Genomic DNA, 21,725 nt, shown 5'->3' with positions numbered 1-21,725 from the left:
AAACCCTCTCACTCCGCTTCCTAAATAGGAAAAACTTCCCAGGATGTGAGGAGGAGGAGGAGGAGGAGGAGGAAGATGGATGTTGTTGTCGAGTGTCAGCGAGGTCAAGCCTCCCCGCTGGGTGACATGGAAACGAGATGCGGTCAGGTGAAACTGTGACGCATCCTCCTCTCATTAGGGAAAGCATGTGTGTGTGTGTGCGTGTGTGTGAGCGTGTGTGTGTGTGTGTGTGTGTGTGTGTGTGAGCGTGTGTGTGTGTGTGTGTGTGTGTGTGTGTTAGCGTGTGGGTTTTCACGGACCTCAGATACTCTCAATGACGAAGATGCCAATAGCTGGAAAGCTACTTGCGTACATCAGATCTGCTCACTGTACACACACACACACACACACACACACACACACACACACACACACACACACACACACACACACACACACACACACACACAGCTTGTTGTTTTGAAACTCTAGCAGCGGTCTACATCCCCAGAGGGTCCACTGTTTCCCCCATCAGTAATGAAACTCTAGCGGGTCACATGCTGGTGTTGAAATGCCCCCTGCTTGGTCCACTGGAACCTCATCATCCACACACACACACACACACACACACACACACACACACACACACACACACACACACACACACACACACACACACAAGGTTAACGGTTTCAAGCCGCTCCATCGGCTCCTGACAGATGTGGATGAGTCGGCCTCCTGAAACCAGGTGATGTCATCAGAGCTCCAAGACACCGAGGCAGCAGTTGAACATGTTTTACCTTTAAGTTGCCTTCAGGAATTAAAAGTTGCAAAATAGCATTGTTCATTGTTGGTTTGACGCCGCTCTTCGTCTGAAGGCGTCTCTGAGCTGGATGTTGTTTCAGGCGCTAGCAGATGAACCGTTACTCTCTACTCTGTTCTTTTCTCTCTCTGCTCTCCTCTCACCTGAAACCAGCCGAGCTGCACTCATGTTTTTTGCGGTCGGGTTCTCCGATGAGAAGAGTTTTAATCAGGCGCAGGAGTGACAACACCTGTGCAGGTGAAGCAGGTGAGCAGAACCTCCATCCAGTAAACATGCAGCTACATCAGTGACGATTAGCCGTCGTGCTTGTATCCTCCTGGTGAACGTAAGTTTAAATTCTCCTTTTAAGCCTTTGAACCTTTTTTTTTTATTATTATTTTGGGCTCCACAAACTTTATCGGAGCTTCTTTTTTTTTTTTAAAGCTCCTGAATACTCTGCTACCGTCAGCAGCCAGAAGCTGATGAGCTTGTGCGACTTGGTATTTGTTAGCCTGTCTGTCGCGTGTCTTATCTCAGTGGAAGTTTTTTCTGACAAAGTGTGTAAAATAAATACCTAAAATGTGAATTTACTGAGAAAGGTTGGATATCTTTTAAAAAGCGGTCTAAACGGCTCCAGACGTCGTCAGAGAAAGTTACTAAATGACTCCAAAAGCAAGCAGCTGATCAAACAGTTGTATATCATAAATAAAATGTCCGCTGGTTCAGATTAGATGAAACATTTTAAACCAACTTCTTCAGGGTGTCCAAACTTGTTTTCAGAGGGTCAGATTTGATCATGTGAAAATGCCAGCAGTCCCTCCTGACACTTTCTGAACCATAAAAGTTACATACAAACACACTTTTCCATCACAACTGTATTTGCAAATGACACAACAATTGTCATTTCTTCAAATGAAAAAAACAACAAGTCTTGTGCCGTTCTTTCACATCTAGAGAGTCAGATTGACATAAAGAACAAACTGTCTGGAATACCTCAAACATCCATAAATATCTTCACCTCAGGTTCATTTTAAACGGGACTCATTACGGGTGATGAAATGTTGTCTGTTAACATTTAAAGTTCAAAACATATGAAACTTTCACACGAGATCATTCAGAAATTCATCTTTTGTTTGACAGATGCCGGCGGGTCATAAATACTACGTTTGAAGACGGAAGCTGCGGGCCGTTTAAAATCTGACCTCGGGCCGCGATCGGCCCCCGGGCCGGATGTTGGACGTTCCTGAACTACTTAAAGTAAGTCCCTTGAGTTTGACCTTTGAGTCTGTAAATTCGTCAAAGATCATCGTTATCTTTTTTAGTGGTCAGCATCGTGAACCGTAGTAGGGTGTGTGTGTGTGAGTGTGTGTGTGTGTGTGGGGGGGGGGGGGGGGGCAGCACAATTTGCCATTTCAGTGGTTATTTTTGCCACAGTGTAATTCAGCCAAGGTTTGGCAGCATCCTTAAACAACAACAACAGACCCAGAAGCTATCAGAAGCTGGCTGTGATTAGGAGGTGACTCCATCGGCCAGGAGGCTTCGGGCATCACATCAATGTGCCTAAACGGCAGAATTAAAACATCAGAGGCCTATTTATAACCTCTGAAACCGAACTGCCTAATCTGCTCATGAAGTAACTCAGGGCTTCGTCTCATGAGCTGATGACAGACTGTTGTAGTTTCATCTCCGCTGCTTTTAAAGGACCGGAGGTATCTCCTGTCCGTCATCAGCTTCTGTTCATGACCTTCGACTTTCAGAGGAATCTGAAACTGTTTGGTCATTTCATATTTTCATCCGATTAAAGACTTTTCGAAAAAAAATGTGCAGGATGGATCAACTTCAGTGCAAATAACGAGGACGATGTCGTTTCTCGGTTCTCGCCTCTTCTTTTGTGAAAATTTACTTTAAATTGTCCCGAATAAAATGAGACAAAAAGACGATGTCCAATGGACCAAGCAGCTGTCCATCAAAATGGAAGCAGATTTGCCAAAACTTTTTATTTATTTATTTTATCTATTTAATATTATATTGAAATGTCAGTTTTCAGCTGATTGAACTGTGAACTGCTCCCTTTAAAAAAAAAAATTATTAAAAAATCTTGGACTTCCAGTAAAAGGGATGCGGCGTCTTGGGACGTTTACTCATTGACTTCTATTAATAAACCAGAGAAACGAAGCGGGACGCCCGCCTGCTGTGGTCTGTGGATCAAAACTCTCCTCGGCAGTTCAGCTCTCATGACCGAAGTGGACTTCGGATTGTTTTGACAGTTGGACTTTGGGATGTCGTTGGATAAGCAGTGTTTGTCGTCCTCTGGAAAATAAAAAAAAATAACCTCATTTGCAAAAAGGGCTTCAGGAATGAGGAAGCAGACATTTGTTTTTTTTGTCAACAATCAGCTTCTTAACGGGTTTCAGGGGCCAAAAGGTCGAAGAAAACACACCAATAATTATGGGAGCTTTGTATTCGGGACAACGGTCCCTTCAGAATAAAAGCCAACAAGTGTTCTAAAGATCTGCAGATAAAATGAATATAATTGGGTGGATCGATCTGCAAATTATCAACAGGACCAACATGGGGGGGCTTCAATATCCTACATACATCTTTTATTTGGATATTTCCTGTGAATAAACGTGGCCTTATGGTGCTGTGGAGGTCAGTGTATTAACTTATCGGTACCCTGCTTACGGACATCAGCAGGGATTTCTTTTTTTCACATTATCAGTGAAATATTGGAAGTTTTTATCAGAATAAAAATGATCAGGGAAATTTCTCAAACTTTAGCGGAACCACATCCTCTTGTGACGACAGCAACTGTTATAATGTCGTGTTTCGGCTTTCATAAAAGAATCGGTGTGGTGAAATATATTCCAGAGTCACATGCATTAAAGCAAACACCCGAACAAAGATGAACTTTTCTGGATTTTTTTTTTTTTGTCTTCGTAAAACGAAGGTGACGTAAAAAACAAAAAAAAGACAGCCGAGACCACGGCGGTTACATGAACACATTTTTATTGCAATAGCTCTATCGAAAGCAAAAAAGTTTTGATAAATATAAACACTATGCCGATGCTCAAATCGCCTCTGAGTACCCCTCCTACCCCCCTTTTCGCTCCACGAGGAAAAAAATCAAATAAAAGAAATAGAGAAGACATAAAACAAACAAAAAAAAACAAACAAAAAACAAAACAAAAAAAGGGGGCGGGGCACCTGCCAAGGTGCCGATCATAACATGAAAAAAGCGACAACTTGATTTTTCCTTATTTACACAAGGAGGATTTCCATTTCCAACAGTTTTCTCTTCTTCTTTCTTTTTTTTTTAGCTCTTTTTTTCTTCTTTTTCATATAGAGGACGTACGTCGCTGAAAAATAATGCACATACGAAGGATACACACCTCCACAGTATTTTTTTTTTTTTTTTTTTTTTAACTCTTTCTCTTTCCTGTAAAGCTAATAAACAACAGCATTCAACTCAGAAAATAAGAACACAGGTAGCAGGGTAGAGTGGGATTGGCTTTTTTTTTCTCCCCCTCCGAAGTTTCAGAAAAGAGTTCGGGAGGGAAAAAAAGAAATTCTGACCCGCGCCTGATAGCAGGGCAACGATCACCATCTTCATCCTCACGTTTGCCATCGACAGCATTTCCAACTGTTAACTGTACTACACAGCAGCAAATAAACTGTAATATAGTTACAAAAAAATAAACATTAGGCAGGTTGTAACCCATTTCTTTATACAAATAACTGCAAAATGCCTATGTACTCTTAAAAAAAACTACCCTTGTGTCGCTTTGTATTCAGAGAAGCCCCGATACAGCAAAACAACCAAGAATAAGATGATTTTTTTTTTTTTATTTCCCTCTGTAAACTAGAATACAAAATAAATCAAAAGATTAGAGGAAAAAAAAAAGGAAACAAAAGTTTGCATAATGATGCAGTACCCTAAGTCTTCTCTGCGAGGATTATATATATTTATATAGATATATATATATATATATTACGTAGGTCTCCTTTCTTTCTCATTTCTCCACCCCTAACAAGAAAAACATCGAGGACAGTTTTGAGGTTGAATTGTTGCCAAAATAAACACAGATTCTGTGTAAATTAATTCAGTTATGACAAAATAATTACACACCAAAAAAAAAAAAAAAAAGGGGGTAAAGTTCAACATGAAGGCAATCCGACATGAACGACATTTTTGAATAACGCTTCAAATAAATTAGGGGGATTATTAACAAAAAAACAAAAAAAATTCCCCTCAAAGTTCTCTAACTACCGTTTTTTTTGCCATAGCAGTAAAAACCCAAAAGCAACGCGTTGCTGTAGCATAGTAAGTACACCAAAACATTTTGCAAACATAAAGAAACTCCTCGTTTCTTTCAGGCCGCTGCAGCCCGAATACTCTCATATCCAATTATTATTATTTGTTCGTTCAAACAGGTCGGAGGGAGGCGGGGCAAATGACAATATCGCAAATTGTCCATAATGTACATATAAGACACATCACTGGCTTAAAATCTTTTATTTGGATATTCAGGCTTAGTTTAAATATCCCGGCCCTCCAGAGGGCGACGAAGGGGCTTCCTCCAATTCTTCTGTTTCCCTACAGACGTTTTAATATTGACCTCCACGGACACAGAAAAAAAACAAAAAAACGCTTTAAAACCCTCCTGACGCGACGACCATCTCTCCTGAAGATACCGTTGTTGTTCTTTTTTCAAATCATAAGAGCGATTTGATGAGAAGGTAGCCGGGACGGCGGAAAGGAGGGAACGCGTTTGGAAATAATCAGTTTTAATGGGAGCAGCTGATGGATGAGAATCTGTGTCGGATTAAGACGTAGATTACAGTAAAGAGTTGGTTTATGAGCGAGTCTGACCGTCCGGTTCAAACAAACTCAGCTGTCAACAATTTGGATTATTCAAAACTGTAAATTGGACGTCCTTCGGGTGGCGGAAGGACATTTTTCTAGATTTAACCGGTAAAACAAAAAAGCTCAACGATAATTAAAATAATAAATTGATGCAGCCACCTTTAACCGACATGTAAACGGAGACGTGACGCTAAAATCAAACCGTTGAATCATCACGAGCTAAAAAACTAAGAAAAAAACAAAAGCTGTTTTTTTTCCATTGATTTTGCAACAGATTGGAAAATCTGTTTCTGTATGTTTAGATTTTTTTTTTTTTAACCATTTAAAATGCTTTAACGTCACCGTGACTCCGACTTCCACACAGTGACTGGAAACCTGAATGAACCAGATGTGCAGAGTTCGCTGCATCTGTGCTGTTCGGCTGTCAATCACAGCAAACCGCCCTTCACTTTGAGATCAGCCGCACCGACCTCGAACGGCGTGACGGAAACCCACCCACGCTGCTCTCCACCCGGGTTCACCATTCGTTTGTATGTTGTTGTTGTTGTTTGGTGGAGATGCCTCTGTCCATCCCGGCTACGCGGCCCTCGTGGGCGGAGCTCTGCTGCCCTCGTGGGCGGAGCTCTGCGAGGACGACGAGTCCCCGACACAAAAGGCGCAGCGAGAGTGACGGGACTTCATCTGTCCGAGCAAATTTAAAACAACACGCACAAAAAAAAGAAAAGAAAGAGAGGGCTGACGAAAAGGGAACGAGACGGGAGGAGAGAGAAAGTTAGACGAGTGAATTCTGAACAAAAAGACAACTTGAAACTCTGCTGGCTGTCAGTCGGCGTGGCGACACATGAAAACAAGGCGTGGGAGAGTGGCGCGATTAGAAATGCTAAATAAGGGCGTATCGGTGTGTGAGAAGCTTCAGCTGAGGTTGTGATTGGTGTGTGTGTGTGTGTGTGTGTGTGTGTGTGTGTGTGTGTGTGTGTGTGTGTGTGTGTGGTTGTCATGGGGTAAGTATGTCCAGTACGCTGCACCTGGAGCCGCGGCTCAGGTTACTGGAAACCTCTTTACTCCCCCGACGTGTGTGTATACGTGTTTGTTGTGTGTGTGTGTGTGTGTGTTTGTTATGTGTGTGTCTGTGTGAAAAATCCCGGACGTCATCAAGAGACGCTGACAAAGAGCCGAAGCGGCGCCATGCAGGAGTTACCCTCGCCTAAATAGGGCTGCAGGACTGATGCGTTTGCGTATGAGGGAGACGCCACATGTCTTCATGACGTACAGGGGTGTGTGTGTGTGTGTGTGTGTGTGTGTGTGTGTGTGTGTGTGTGTGTTTGCATGCCTACAAAGTACAGTATACAGTTCACTTACATGCTCTTGCATTTCATGTGTTTGCATCCAGTCTGTACTTTGTGCTTCTACCTTTCACAGTGTGCTTTGTTTGTTTGTGTGTGTGTGTGTGTGTGTGTGTGTGTGTCACTCTCCCTGAACTGTGCTACGGACCGTTCGAGGTAAAACTGAATACGTAGAAGAAGAAGAAGAAGTGCTTGTATCTGCTGCAGCGTTCAGCGAGCAGCCGGGCGGGAAAACAACCGAATCACTCCGTTAGCGCGGAAGTTGAATAATTAGCCTTTTTGTTGTTGTTGTTGTTGTTTTGTTCAATCCATACGAAGCATAAACATTTCCCTGGGTGTTACGTGAAGGATTATTTCATCAGGAAGTAGTCCCACACGTTAACACCTTCTAAAAAGGACAAATAGTTGTTGGGTGTAACGTGTTAATTTGCGACCTTTCGCTGGCGGATTGTGTTACCGTCGGCAACTAAGCTAAGCTAACCAGCTGCTGGCTAAGCGCTTCATATTTAACATAACGATTCAAGAGTGCAATCAATCGTCTTCTTTTAGCCCTCGAAAAATCAGGACTTTTTTATTCTTGTTTTTTTCCTTTTCCAGCATTTGGGACGTCGTAGCCGGCGTTATTTCCCCGCTCCGCCGCGCGCCATCAGTCAAGGAAGTAAACACAGAAATGTAGCGCAACATTTGTACCTGTCGTAACACATAAATAAGATGCACGAAACATAAACACGAGGAGAGTTTCCCATACTGGCGCAGTATTTGGCCGCCGAGGTGCGAGAGGCGTGCATAAAGAAAAAAAGGGTGATATCCAAAGAGTACCGGTTCTGGAGTCGTACCTGGGGACGAGCGCGCTGCTCGTACGATGCCGCTCACAAGCTCAAAATGGACCCAGCCACAAGCTCGCACCGATTCAGAGAACAAAAACAGAAAAAGAAAAAACAAGAATCCGGGAAAGGAATTTAAGAAAAAAAATAGAACATTTTCAACACGACGTCGTTCAAAATGTAAAAAAGTGTACGGTGTTCGGGAAGGATTACACGTGGGGGTAAAAAAAAAGAGAATTAGAAATGATTATTATTTGAAAGTTCAATGCAACAAAAAGTTCGTACCGTAATGCCTTTGCTTAGATTTCAAACTTCCCTTTTTTTTCTTTCTTTCTTTAATACCATGTGGAGAAGCAGGAACGTCGAATAAAACAAAAATAAAAAGACGATCTGCGGATGTCAAAGTTCACCGTCTGTTGGATCGGGAGAGAGGGGGGGGGGGCAGCGTACACTGGCAGCATTGAAGGTGAAGGAGGGGTGGTGGTGGTGGGGGTGGTGGGGGTTATTATTTAAAAAATAAATAAAAACAGGACAAGAAATGCATATAAAACACAAGAAAAATAAAAGATGAAAAAAACAAATCTGCGAGCGTTTTTGTCGCGTGATGATGTCGTCGTTGTCGTCTGCATCCAGGGAGGGAGCGAAGTGAAGGTCAGAGGTCACCGGTGTGGGGTGGGGGGGTTGGGTGGGGGGGGGTTGGAGGCCAAAGGTCACAGGCAGAGTCGAGCATTCCGAGCCGACAGATGAGGAGGAGGAGGAGGAAGAGGCGGGACGTGGCGGACCTCCATCGCTCAGTCTGAAGGAGAAAGAAGGAATGAAAACACGATTATTCAATAATGGAAATAATCAGACGTTCGTTCATTAAAGAAACAGTGAAGCAGGAATGCAGTGTTTGATTATCAGTTATTTTTGGACTTTTTGTGAAGACATTTTGGAGATGTGAGGTTTCCTGCGTTTGTTGCCACGCAGACACCAACAATCCCCGTTCCTTCGAGGTCCCTGAACACAGCGGTGACATCAAACGGCCGAGCGCGTTCGTCCTCCCCGTCCCCGTCCCCGGCCTCGGAGACGCGGCCCAGATGTTCGGGCGTCTCGGCTCCTACCGCCCGTCGTATAAAGACACGTGTTCGTCTGCTGAATGAGAGCGTGGCCGGCGAACTTTGGATCGCGCTTCGCTGCCAGCAGACACACAAACACACATAAAGTTTGTTTCCTGCTCTCGTGGCCGGCGCTGCGGCTCGGCCCCGGTTGACCCGAGCGATGGCCGCCGTCCAGCTGGGTTATTCCACTGAGAGCGAGGCTTTTGTCCGACACAACAATGTGAGCGGCACGCCACAATACGGATGCTTTGACAGAGGGCACTGCTGGAATGCTGCGCCGCTGTTCGGTCGCCACGGGGACGGACGGACGGACGGGAGGACAGACGGGAGGACACGGAGTCAGCATGGCTTGAAAACAATCTGATCCGACTAAATTCAGACCAAAGAAACAACACGGACATTCAGACATACAGACGAAAATCGGATATTTTCCCTCTTAAATATCTCCATTGATAATTCAGAGGACGTCCTTGAACGCAACACATAACGTACTTCGAACGCATCCCAGACCTCCAAACGTGCTCCAAGCTGATCCGGTCTCACACCGCTGCTCATCGGATCGCCCGGGAAACATGCAACTTATTTATGATCAGCGGATGTAACGTGTTGATATTCATCCCGTTAAAAGGATAAAAAAAAAAAAAGAAAAAGGATTTGATACAAACTATAAAAGCAGAAAGTTCAGCTTTCAGTCGAGCGGCTGAATAATTCAGTAGTTTTTTTTTTCAGTGTGGCTTGAACTTTTCTGAATCATCATTCTTACATTGTAAACAACAAGCTCTGGCAGCACTGTACTTAATTATGGTCGTGGGAGGGATGTGGGTGAGAGAGAGAGAGAGAGAGAGACAGAGAGAGACAGACAGAGAGAGAGACAGAGAGAGACAGACAGAGAGAGAGACTCTGAGGTCTCTGGGTTTCTCTGCCGTCCAGCCGTGGATCAAAACAACGCTCTGGAGGACACGAGCCGGACTGACCTGAGCTGACCTCTCTCTCTCACACACACACACACACACACACACACACACACACACACACACACACACACACACACACACACACACAATCGGGTTATAAAAACACCTGCATTAGCCAACAGCTTGTCGTTGCAACACATGCAGGTGTCTCTCTGTCTCCCCCCCTCTCTGTCCTCGCCGACCCTCTCCCTCTCCCTCTCTCTCTCCCAGCTGGGACAACAGATGAAAGGCATCATGGGAGTGAGCGGCGAGCGTAGGGTGTTGACCGTGACAGCTGGAGCGACAGCCTTTTAAGTGCAGATCGAGGAGCAAAAGGAGGACGGGAATTTGATCCGGGGGGGGGGCGCTCGATTCCCTCCCTGCATGTCGGGTCAGAGTTTGGATTCTGGAGCTGGTCGAGGCTCCAGAGGCTCATTTTGTGTCTTTGTGCTCTAAAAGCAGCAAAGGTTGTCAAAAATCTTGTAAATAATGAAACGAAACCTCCTGATGAATCATGAATTTATGTTAATATCTTTGATGATTTGCCCGTTTATGTGATGCTGCGTGCAACAATTCTGTCATTCTGGCCTGAAGGTGGCGCTACACCAGGGAGCTCATCAAGTGTTCAAACTGTAAAGAGTTAATCCTGCAAGCGTCATGAATTGCTGTTGATTTATTAACGGAGTAACCGTGACGTGACCGAAGGCGCTACGAGGAAGTTTCAGGATGCTGATAACCTCCGACGATGATCTACAAAAAGCTTCAACCGTTAAAATCAAATCAGATCCCAACAAATTCCTCCAAACCTCCACGTTCTGATAAAGTAACTTCTTCTAAACATCTTAAGAGAGACAGAAAAAAAATTAATTCTTCACATTGTTCAAAGTTTTCTGATCAACTGCAGTACGGAAACTTTTATATATATATACATATTTTTTAGATGTCAAAAAGTCACCAGAAAAAGGTGTGTTAAAATGTCCAACACACACACACACACACACACACACACACACACACACACACACACACACACACACACACACACACACACACACTCTAGTAAAGTTATCCAACGCCACATTCCAGTCAGCGGAGAGCGTCTCCATCGTTACCGCGTCTGCAGGAGGCAGCGAGACAAAAGCTTCCGGAGACGGCGGGAGCTTCGCTGATGAAGACCGCCGCTGAAACTCCACGCAGCTCCGTGTTTAGCTCCATTTATTACCGACCACACGCGCACCGAAGCTCTTTTACAGTTTAATCAGCGCCCGTGACTTTTATTTAAACTGCATGACTTAAAAACTTACAATAATCGCATTAATACATTAAACTCAAGTTTCCAGCTGCATAGAATTTGCAGCAGATGAAAAAAAAAGTTACATTTATTCGAAGACTTTCCTGCAAAATGGAGCTGCTTTTATCGTAGATTCATCTTTTCTTTATTTTTTGGGGGTTAATTGTTAATAAGGTGTCAAAAAAACTGCGCATTAAATGCCAAAGTGTTTGAAAGGGTTTATTTCCTCCAACCAACTGTTGAAAAGATCATAAGAGGCAGCAAACTTTCAAAATCCACAGGCTCAAACTGGAGAATATTTACTAGTAAATATTTCAGCAGTACTGAAAACTGAACAAACAGCAGCTTTTAACCTCAAATGTATAATTTCGGAAACCCCCTCCTTAGATTGTGCAACACTCCAGGAATGTATTGACCAATGGGAACCCTGCTGGCGCCAACATGCTCAGAGTTACAGGTTCAATTCCCTGTTTAGCTCAACGGACAGGCCACGGCCGGGTTTATAGACTCCCGTGCTCCTCGGCGCGGGCCGCCCGAGCTAAAAGCACTTCTACGGTGTCGGTCCTGTGAATTAAAGTGCTCATTAAACAGCCCGGGAAGTTTTAAGATTGGAGACTAAAACCGAGCAAAACTCGAACCTCCAACGGGCCGCGAACGCCCGGCCCAAAATCTAAATTGCTTTGTGTGCACGCCTGATGGTTAATAATTCTAACATCTGTGGGCGTACATATCTGGATATTTAAGAGGAGGCCGCTGCACGTAACACACAGTGAAAAAAAAAGAGAAAGGTGAGGGAGGCGGGAGGGGGGGGGGGGGGTCCTGTTACGAGCAGCGCATGCCTCCGACCGGCCCATAAATTCATGTCAGTCTGGAAATAGACCTGTAAATATAGACGGGCCTGGAGGTGGAAATGAGAGAGGGAAAGGGCAGCTTCGTACAGCCTCCCCCCCACGTCTTACTCCCAGATAACCCCCCTCCCCCCGCATCCCTCACACTCCGCCACCTCATCGCCGCCCGGCCCGGGACTCCAGGGAGAAAAGGGCAGGTTCCCACCGCAGTCACCGAAAACCGCCTCTCCGTAACGTTTTAACGACACATCTCTGTCCTGACCCGACTTTAACCTTCTGCCACCTGACAAATGAGACTGTGTGTGTGTGTGTGTGTGTGTGTGTGTGTGTGTGTGTGTGTGTGTGGGGGGGGGGGGGGGGGGGGGGGGGGGGGGGGGGGAACGGTACGAGGCTAACGACCTTAAACACATGACAGAGTCCTCAGTGGGGGAAATATTCACCGTCTGCACCCAGAAGAAGTCTAAAATATTTACATTTATTTACACTGAAGGGATGCCGAGAGGAAATTCAAGCATGATTATTGACAAATCATTTTAAACCGTGTTCAACAGGTCGGACCTGACAAGAAAACAACAACATGCACAATCCACAGTGTGAATGTTACGAATAGGTCGGGATTCTTAAATTCATGCAACTTTCATGTTATTTCTCTTGATTGTATTGTCACTCGTTAGTAATGAGTTACAAATGCACCTAAAAGCTGTTTGCAAACCGCCATTAAAACGGTGAAATGTGGAGAAGAAGAACTTTGCTCCGGTAAAACGTGCGTGGCTTTCCAATAATAGTTATTACAAAATGCCATGAAAGAATCACCAAACAAAAAGTAGCCGAGTTTGAGACTCTTTCTGTGGAAAGACGTGACGTGCCTTTTTCACCGTTTTCTGACATTTTGTCGGCAAACTGACAGAAGCGATCAGTGGAGTAAATAATCAGCGGATAACTGAAGCTGCCTCAGCTGCCGTCTGCAGCCTGAAGCTGCCTCGGCTGCCGTCTGCAGCCTGAAGCTGCCTCGGCTGCCGTCTGCAGCCTGAAGCTGCCTCGGCTGCCGTCTGCAGCCTGAAGCTGCCTCGGCTGCCGTCTGCAGCCTGAAGCTGCAGCGGATTCAAAGCTGAACAAAGCTGTTCAGGTCGCTGTTTTTTCCTTCTGCGGCTGATGTAAACACAAACCTTTCTCGTCTTTTAATATTTATAGCAACATTTCACTGGCTCGCACAAAATCTCCTCACCAGCTGGATGAACCCTCCCACCCCTCCTCCTCCTCCTCCCTCCCTCCATCCCTCCCTCTCTCCCCCCAGGGTCAAGGATCCAGGTGTGCCTCCATCAGCTCAACAGCGCAGCTGAGAGGAAGTGCATTCCTGAGTGATGATGATGCGTTTCCTCTCGGCCCCGCTGTGTGCCTTGACACGCCCGCCGTTGCAATTACGGTGCCACATCAAAGGCTGCCTGCCATGACTCAGCGGGTACAAACACACACACACACACACACACACACACACACACACACACACACACAGATCGCAGACTGTAAACACGCCCCAACACACGAGACCATTCGTACACCGTGAATGTGGATTAATGATTAATGTTACTTTGAACTGCACGAATCGACACACGTGCACACACACACACACACATACACACACACACACATACATACACACGTACACACATACACACACACACATACATACACACGTACACACATATACATACACACGTACACACATACACACACACACACATACACACACACACACACATACATACACACGTACACACATACACACACACACATACATACACACGTACACACATATACATACACACGTACACACATACACACACACACACACATACATACATACACACGTACACACATACACACACACACACACATACATACACACGTACACACATACACACAGGCTTACAGCTTAATGAACCTGCTGGCAGCGCCTGAAAAAACTAAAGTACACAGACAGACAAACAATAGGATTTGTTTGAGCGCTTTGACAGTCAGTTGATCTCCTGCGTTAGCGAGCACAGATTCAGCACTGATTTACCACAGACACGCACACACGCACACGCACACACGCACACACACACACACAGCGCGGCGATAAACAAATGAGTCAATCGGCGCTCTCAGAGAATCCTGACTCACGCTCACACAGCAAGAGAGAAAGAGCGACGAGTCGGGGAGGAAGCGAAGAGGAGAAAATGAGGCAGGAAGTGAGACGATCAGAGAGGAAGTGAAAGCCAGAAAACAGAGTCCAAACATCCGATTGGTCCTCAAACACACCGTCTGCGAGGGTCAACACAGCGTTCGTTCTCTCTCTCACTCACACACACACACACACACACACACACACACACACACACACACACACACACACACACACGTCGTCCACAAACCGCCGACGACACCGACTCGGTTCTCCTTCTCAAGCTGCTTACAGGAAAAACAAAAGTGATGGAGGCGGGAAACATCTGGAATTAAGAAAAGAGCCACAGGCCTCAACTCTAATTGACTTTAAACTGGAACCACAACATAAATGATGGATGTCGTTCTTCTACAGATGAAAAAAAAGAACTGCAGTGATTTGTTTAGATTTTTTAAAAACATTACACAACTTTCCAGTGTGTCAAACTGGAGCACCACAAGTTCAGGCAGCGGTGACTGTAGATCACATCGACCAAAACAAAAAGGCAGCTTTAAGAGTGAGTCAACTTTCAGCACTGCATAAGACGTAAAACTGTATGAAGACGACATAAAAGTGTAGAAAAGTAGTCAGTTACTGAAGTTTTGGTGCATCTGAGCCGAAAAATGTAAAACAATGTTGTTAATGTGGCGACGGATTAAAAAAAAAGGAAGAAAAAAAGGACTAACCAAGAAAATGACCTGCAGGTTCCTCGATACTGAAAATACTCACTGGTAGCACCCGACAAACTAACGCTAAGGGAACACCTCTAATAATCAGGACCGTCGCTGAACGACTGCCAGGCTCCTGCACGTCGACGTGTTTCATGTGTTTTGCCGTCACACCAACTCTTCCCGCTGGCAGCGGATTCTTTCATGTTTGGTTATAAATAAATATATTTAGCTCAAAGACGTAAAAAAAGCGTCTCAAGTGACAGACAAAAGGGTTTTAGACACACAAACACTCTGCATGCATGCTGACACAAAGAAAACAGCAGCACGTGCACCGACAGGCACGCAGAGACACGGCCTGCTGCAAAGACAGGAAGTTAGGGACGTTTTCTTTGTTGTTGTTTTTTTTCGGCATGGGGGAGGAGGGGGGGGCATTCTGTCCACACTTGACCTCTGATGAACCTCGGGTTCATCCAGCGAGCTGATGCGCGTCGGCTCCGAGACATCGGCTCCCCGGGACGGACGTCTTCAGAAAGACGCCGCCTGAACGCAGCCTCGTCGAGATCACAGAGACCCGACTCAAAATAGATTCACTAGAGGAGCTGCAAATTGATATAATGTGACTAATAATAGCACGCGGCACTCAGGGTTATTTTAGATTTCAGTGAGAAAAAAAGAAAAAACCCTCAACACGTATTCTCTTTTACTCACACATGAAAAGCTCGATCTCACACACAAAGCAGGAAACTGCTTTTTTTTTTTTCTGGCTGGCTGCTGTGTTAAACTCCAGGAAAGCAACTAAAGGTCAATCAAACAGTCTCTAAGAGCTGCAAGTGGTGATTTCTAATACAGATGGTCGGCTGCATGTAACTCACCCTTGGTTGTCGTGGTGACTCCATCTGATTTGGTGAAGTCTATACTGGCGTAGGCTCCGTTCTCCGGAAGAGGCACCGTCCCCACCGCGCTCCCGTTGCTGCTACCGCCTCCTGACGTCATGGCTCCCGAGTTGCTCCCGTCCTCCCGCAGCTCCAAGGCAATGTAGTTGAGGCCGTTCTGGTAGCCGACAGACATGTTCCTGCACATTCTGCTGGCCCCGGGCCCCGAGGAGGAGGAGGAGGAGGAGGATGCTGAGGCCCCGGAGGCCGAGCCCATTTCCGTGGATCTCGTCGAGGCGTGGTGAGCCGACGAGTCCTCCACGCCCTCCACGGACATCCACACGCTGTCGAAAGATGCTGAACTGGCCCACCTGGAAGCCGGACCCTCCGTCAGGTAAGATCCGTTGGGGGCTGCGGGGTTGGCCAGAGTGGGGTGGGTGGCTGAGGACGAGGGGCCCAGTCCTCCTCCTCCGGGGGGAGTTGAATTGGAGGAGGAGGTGGAGGAGAACGTCTCCGAGCTGTGCCTCCTCCTGCCTTGGGGGTCGGCTCGAACCACCTTGGGCTCCAGCTGGTGCGCTGGCGCCCTGCTGGGGCTCGACGGAAGGAGAGGAGGGGAAATGGATGAAGAGGAGGAGGGGGCGTGGCCATAGTGTCCCTCTATCACACAGAGATGCTGCAGCATGGCCGTGGGGCTCGTTTGCGTCCGCTCACCTCTGCTGAGGTTAAATGTCATGTCCGTGTAGTCGTCCCCTATCGACCTCCAGTGACCTCCGGCCTGGACGCCAGGGGAGGCCAGAGCCCCGGGGTTGCTAGCCAGGGGTCGGATGTAGCTGGGCGGGTTCCAGGGGGCGACGAGGCTGGGCCTGGGTGACTGGTTCTTACCCAGACACCCGGCGCTGTCCTGCTGGTCCGCCCCCACCTCCACGCTCATGTAGTCCTGGTGAGTTTGGGGCTGGGGAGGGGAGCAGCGGTGGTCGCCGGATCCCAGGGAAGGCGCTTCGTCTTGGGCAGAGAGAGGGTAGGCGGGGGGCTGCTGTTGGTGAGGGTAGTGATCACCGAACTCGATGTTGATATACTCTCCTGGACTGGAGGGCCGTTCGGACGAGCTGCCGGTGGCGGGGACTGAAGTCGAGGTGCCTGCAGACGACGTGGAGGGCTCACTAACCCGCAGCGGACCGTGGAAACTCCTTCTGCCTAAAGGGAGGCGGTTGGGCCTCACAACACGTCTGTCAGCCATCGCTGCAGTCGTATGGTGAGCTCCGTAAGGCGGAGGTGGGTGAGAGGGAGTGGAGGCGCTACCGCCTCCCCCACCCCTCTTCTCTGGTGTTGATAGTGAAGCTGTGGCAACTGATGAATACACGGGCTTGGCAGGAGAACTCATAGGAACGTACTCCCCGTACTCCTTCTCGTCCCGCTCTCTGGTGGGGGCCTTGTAGGAGCGAGGGAGAGAGAAATAAGGGCTATAAGACTTGGGGGTGCCCTCAGGTGTGCCGGGTGTGTAATACCCGCCGCTCCCTTCATTTGAGAGCTTGCGCCCTCCACTGCTGCTGCTGTACGACATGTCCATGTACTCCCCGTTCTCGGGTCTCTCTGCTATGCTGTCGCTCCCACTAGCAGCGGCCATGCTGGAGCTACTGTGAGGGCTGGGAGAGGCCTGCACCGGGGACGGGGAGCTGCCGCTGCCCCCCGGGAGCATCATCATGTAGCCCAGGGAGTCTGTGGAGGCCTGGGACTGGAGGTGGTGGTGGGCCGAGCGAGTTGCTAAAGCTGGACTGTGGAACTGAGGGGAGTGGGAGACGTGATGGGAATAAGAACTGGGTTGCATAGGCATGTAGTCGGGGGGAGTGTCCCGTGGCGACGCGGCCACGCCGCACATCATCGGCATGTAGCCGCTGTCTTCCTTGGCAGATGAGGAGGAGGCGAGGGGGGGGCGCTCGGCACCGGCCTCCGTCCGGGAGAGCGTGGAGGGACGGCTCTGCTGGCTGTGCTCCGAGCAGGAGCTGTAGTCGGAGCGGAGCGAGGACGAGGAGGAGGACGGGCCGCCGCGGAGCAGCCCGATGCCGAATGGTAACACCACGTCTGCCCCCTCGTCCAGGGAGAAGTTGGTCTGGGTCATTTTCTGATAAACGGCCACTCCGAAGCCGCCAGTTGCACCTCCCGCAGGCCTGGAGAAAGAGTGGGTCCTCCTCCTCAGCGACGACGAAGAGAAACGCTCGTCCTCCGTCGTGGACGTGCTCTCGTCGCGCGGCGTGTCGCCTCCGCTGTTGTTGCCGGAGCCCCCGCCGGTGCCAAACACCTCCCGGTTCCAGCCCATGGCCATGTAGTCATTTAGACAGTTCTCCTCTCTGATTGGCGGGGTGTTGCCCAGAGAGTCGGGCGTGTTGCTGCGCACCCTGAAGTACCGGAAGTCACCGGGGCTGGAGCCGTACTCGTCTGAAGAGTTGAAGCCGCCGTCGGACGGGGAGCCGCATATGGAGGCGCTCGACGGGCGGGTGAGGGTGTCGGACACGGAGCCGTGGCCGCTGCTGGAGGAGACGCTCACGGGGCTGGTGGTGGAGGGGAAGTGGGAGACCGGCAGCGAGGCGGAGCGGGCGTGATAGGTGGACGACGACCCCGGGACGGCTCGGACGTAGCGCCCGCCGCCGGTGTTGGTGCCGGCGTTTCCTGTGGCCACACCGCTCCCGCTGCTGCCGCCGCCTTCCTGTCGGCCGTGATGGGCTCGCGCCGAGTTCAGGTGAACCAGACTTCCGGTGGCGGAGCGGAACGGCCGGTTCATCGTCCCCTCGCCCTCGCTGGATGTACGGAAGCGGTAGCCACTGGCCCCGGAGCTTTTACTCGACGGCGGCGTGCCGACCACAGACTCCGTCCTGGACCGGCGCTGCAGCCCGGTCTGGCTCGGTGGCAGGTTGCCCAGGTGGCGCCGCGTCGTGATAAACGACATGGGATTGGAGCCCGACGACTGGCTCTTGCTCCTCGGCCGAAACTCAGCGAAAGCTTTGAGGGCTTTCATGGTCTCCAGGATGGTCTCGTGCATGTTTTGGGCCACCACAGAGTCGTCCACCTGCATCCATATCTCCCCGGGCCCGATAGAGGAGGAGCGGCCCACCTCGATGAAGAAGAAGCTCTCCGAGTGTCCGCAGCGCCGGATGTTCATCAGCTGGAGGTTCACACACGGGGTTTCAGAGTTCAATTTAACGAGGTGAATGGTTTTAGTTGAGAGGCAGAGCCGGTACACACCTGTGAGGTTTTTAGTTTGACCCAGTCCTTTCGGTTTCACATTCACCTGCCACACCTCTTTAAACACAGTACCGGGGGTGACCGTACCGTACCCGTCATCTAAATCATCCGAATCCAAGTGCCCTTTTTTGCCCTCGCTCATCAGCTCGCTCACGGCCACGTACCAATCCTCCTGCTCCTGCTCGTTCTCGGCCACAATGGCAAAGTACTCGTCCTTAGTGTAAAGGGCAATGAGGTGTTTGTTTTTAGAATCCGCCCTTTTGTTCACCGTGAAGCACTGGTAGAGGTAAATAACCCTTTTCGGGGGAGAAGGGGCGACCGCGCCGCCGCTGGCGGCGGCCGCGGCGGCAGAGCGCAGGCTGCTCCTGAATTTCTTCTCGCTGTCGTAGTACTCCAGGCGGCTCGGCCCGAGGTGGCTGGCAGCCCGCAGCACGAAAAACCTCTTATGTCCATGTTTTTGCTTTCTTAAATAGCCACATTTCCGAATATCGTCCACAACGTCCGAGGTGTTCGCGACGTTCACAGCCGCGTATACATGGCCGCCGCTGCTGCCGCCGCCGCCGCTGCCGCCGCCGCCGCCGCCACTGCCGCTGCCGCTAGCGGCAGAGGAGGCGGCGGGGTCCTCGGCGGTGTGTACCTGGCTGAGAGACGAAGCTTTCCTGCCCGGGGACTCTGCGATGTTTTCCCCGGAAAGATGCTGCTGCGGAGCCAGCTGGTAGTGATGGTGCTGCTGCTGATCCTTTGGCGGGTGGTGGTGGCCGAGGTGGGGATGGTGGAGGTGGTTGGAGGGCGGTAAATGTTGATGGAAACGAGAGCCGCCGCCGCCGCCTCCTCCTCCGCCGCCGATATTAATTAACGGGGAAGGGGGTTCCCCGACCGAGCCGTCTCCGTTTGCGGCCGCGGATTTCGTACCCACGTCCCTCTGCTGCGTCTCCACCATCAACATCGCTGCCTTACCTTCCTGGTAATTCGTGAAATTTGCCATCAGAGAACACAATCAAAGGTCACTTTACCAGCGAGCTGATCCGAGCGGACCGAGACCCCATTCTTGTTCCGGGAGACGAGCTCCCGAGTCCGGCTAGGCCAGCTAACGTTGACTCGGCTCAGATTTGCAATCTTCCGAGACCGGCTTTGTTATTCCGTCCTCCCCCCCTCCGTCCCCCCCCCCCCCCAAAAAAAAAGAAAGAAAAAAAAAAAAAAAAAGCCAGTCCCTTTGCCCTTTTAGCAGCGAGGCAGGTATTCCGATGCGGGCTTCTTTTTTTTTTTTCACGAAATAAAGCCCTCCGTGAACAACATGACCACGTTCACCCGGGCTTCTGGTCGGGAGGGTTCGGCTAGCTCGGTTAGCTCCGTTCCCTTCTCCTCCTGTACACAACTCTGCCACAGCACAAACAACACATGACCCTCTGCGTCACCGAGCAAACGGGAGGAACAAAGACTCGTCCGCGGGCTCTGATTGGTCCGTCACTTTGACTGGCATCCGTCGACAGGGGTCGGGACCAATCGCTTGTGAGATATTAGTGCTTTGCGTCAATGGCTCTAACCAATCGTGTTGCACGGTTGTAGACTCCTTTTTATTTTTGTGTTTTTAATGTAAATGTAACGAATATACAAACAAAGCAAGAAATAGAGAAGCAAAGATAAGACAAAAAAAAAAAAAAAAAAGGTGGAGATGTTATGGTGCAATCTAAAACAGCCATTAAGCAATAAACGTATCATAATACTGAAACGAAAAATAGGGAAGTTTAAGAAATATCAATCAAACAACACAAAAAGGCAACAACTAAAAAAGGAACCGTCAAGTAAACAAACAAGGAGAACAAAAACCAAGTCAAAAAACTTTTAAAAGTGCCAGATATAGTTGCATATGTTTATCTTTGGGCTTTTCTATTCATTTTTATCCATTAACTTTTATTGTAGATGCTTTTATTAAACCTTATTCAAATCCAAAAACAGCCAATTATTATTCTGGCATTAAATGTTTTCTCCAAAAATAAAAAGTACTTCAAAATATTCAGAAACACTTTTAGGTATTTACCGGTGGTGCAAGTAGAAGAACAACTTTAATGAATTACATTAAAATGATTTCAAATGTGTGCTAACCGGCAGAAAGCAATCAACGTTACACCGGCCCCTCGGCCTCCCGTTGACCTCTGAGAGTGATATGAAGTTGTTTTGTTTGTATAGGGCAGCTACGGGGCGCTAAACATTTCGTAAGAAAGCGTGCATGAGTGACAGCCGAGATGAAGACCTTTCTATCGTGAGTAATCAAGGAGGACTCCCCGCTGTGCCCCGGGGGAGGTATCCATGTTCTTCTACACCGCGAACAACGTCACGCTCGGCTTTCCGAGCCTCTACTACACGTTGCGTGCAACAATCCGCTGGCAACCCACTTTGATCCCAAACACCTTTCAGCATCATGAGTGGGATCGTGTGCGGTGCAGCTGGCCCCGGAGGGAATCATACCCTCGACTCTATGCAGGGCCACCTGTCGGTCCCTGAATGTGTCCCCTGGAAGTGACAAAGACCCTAAAAAGTCATTTCGGGGCAGTACACCTCTGTGTGTGACTACAACGTTTTAGAAAATCATACAACCTTAAAAGAAATATGGAGGATGTTTTCTCCCTGTGAACAAGAAGAGAAGGTCAAAATCAGTTCAGCTGGTAAAACAGTTAGGAACCTGTCCTTTCAGTCGCATCACATGACCTTCCTCAAATCATTGAACTGTCCTCGTT

General features: G+C 48.5%; 1 protein-coding gene across 1 annotated transcript; it reads right to left on the bottom strand.

The window, feature by feature from the left end:
- Window positions 1-3,769: 3,769 nt before the first annotated feature.
- Window positions 3,770-20,130, bottom strand: LOC138211944 (insulin receptor substrate 2-B). The gene is made up of 2 exons (XM_069172149.1): window positions 15,754-20,130; window positions 3,770-8,611 (listed from the first exon to the last, which is right to left on the bottom strand). The coding sequence occupies exons 1-2, from the start codon at window positions 19,973-19,975 to the stop codon at window positions 8,607-8,609; spliced, it is 4,227 nt and encodes a 1,408-aa protein (XP_069028250.1). The 5' UTR covers window positions 19,976-20,130; the 3' UTR covers window positions 3,770-8,606.
- Between the last annotated feature and the right edge of the window lie 1,595 nt (window positions 20,131-21,725).

Source organism: Embiotoca jacksoni, unplaced genomic scaffold, assembly GCF_022577435.1.
Source record: "Embiotoca jacksoni isolate LCO1_2020_lvr unplaced genomic scaffold, fEmbJac1.0.p SCAF_51, whole genome shotgun sequence".
Lineage (NCBI taxonomy): Eukaryota > Metazoa > Chordata > Actinopteri > Embiotocidae > Embiotoca > Embiotoca jacksoni.
The sequence above is the reverse complement of the archived record's forward strand: the minus strand, read 5'-3'. Positions and strand labels throughout refer to the sequence as shown.

What these genes read in the sequence shown, in the direction of transcription:
- LOC138211944 (XM_069172149.1), bottom strand. Translation starts at nt 19,975, where the DNA reads ATGGCAAATTTCACGAATTACCAGGAAGGTAAGGCAGCGATGTTGATG.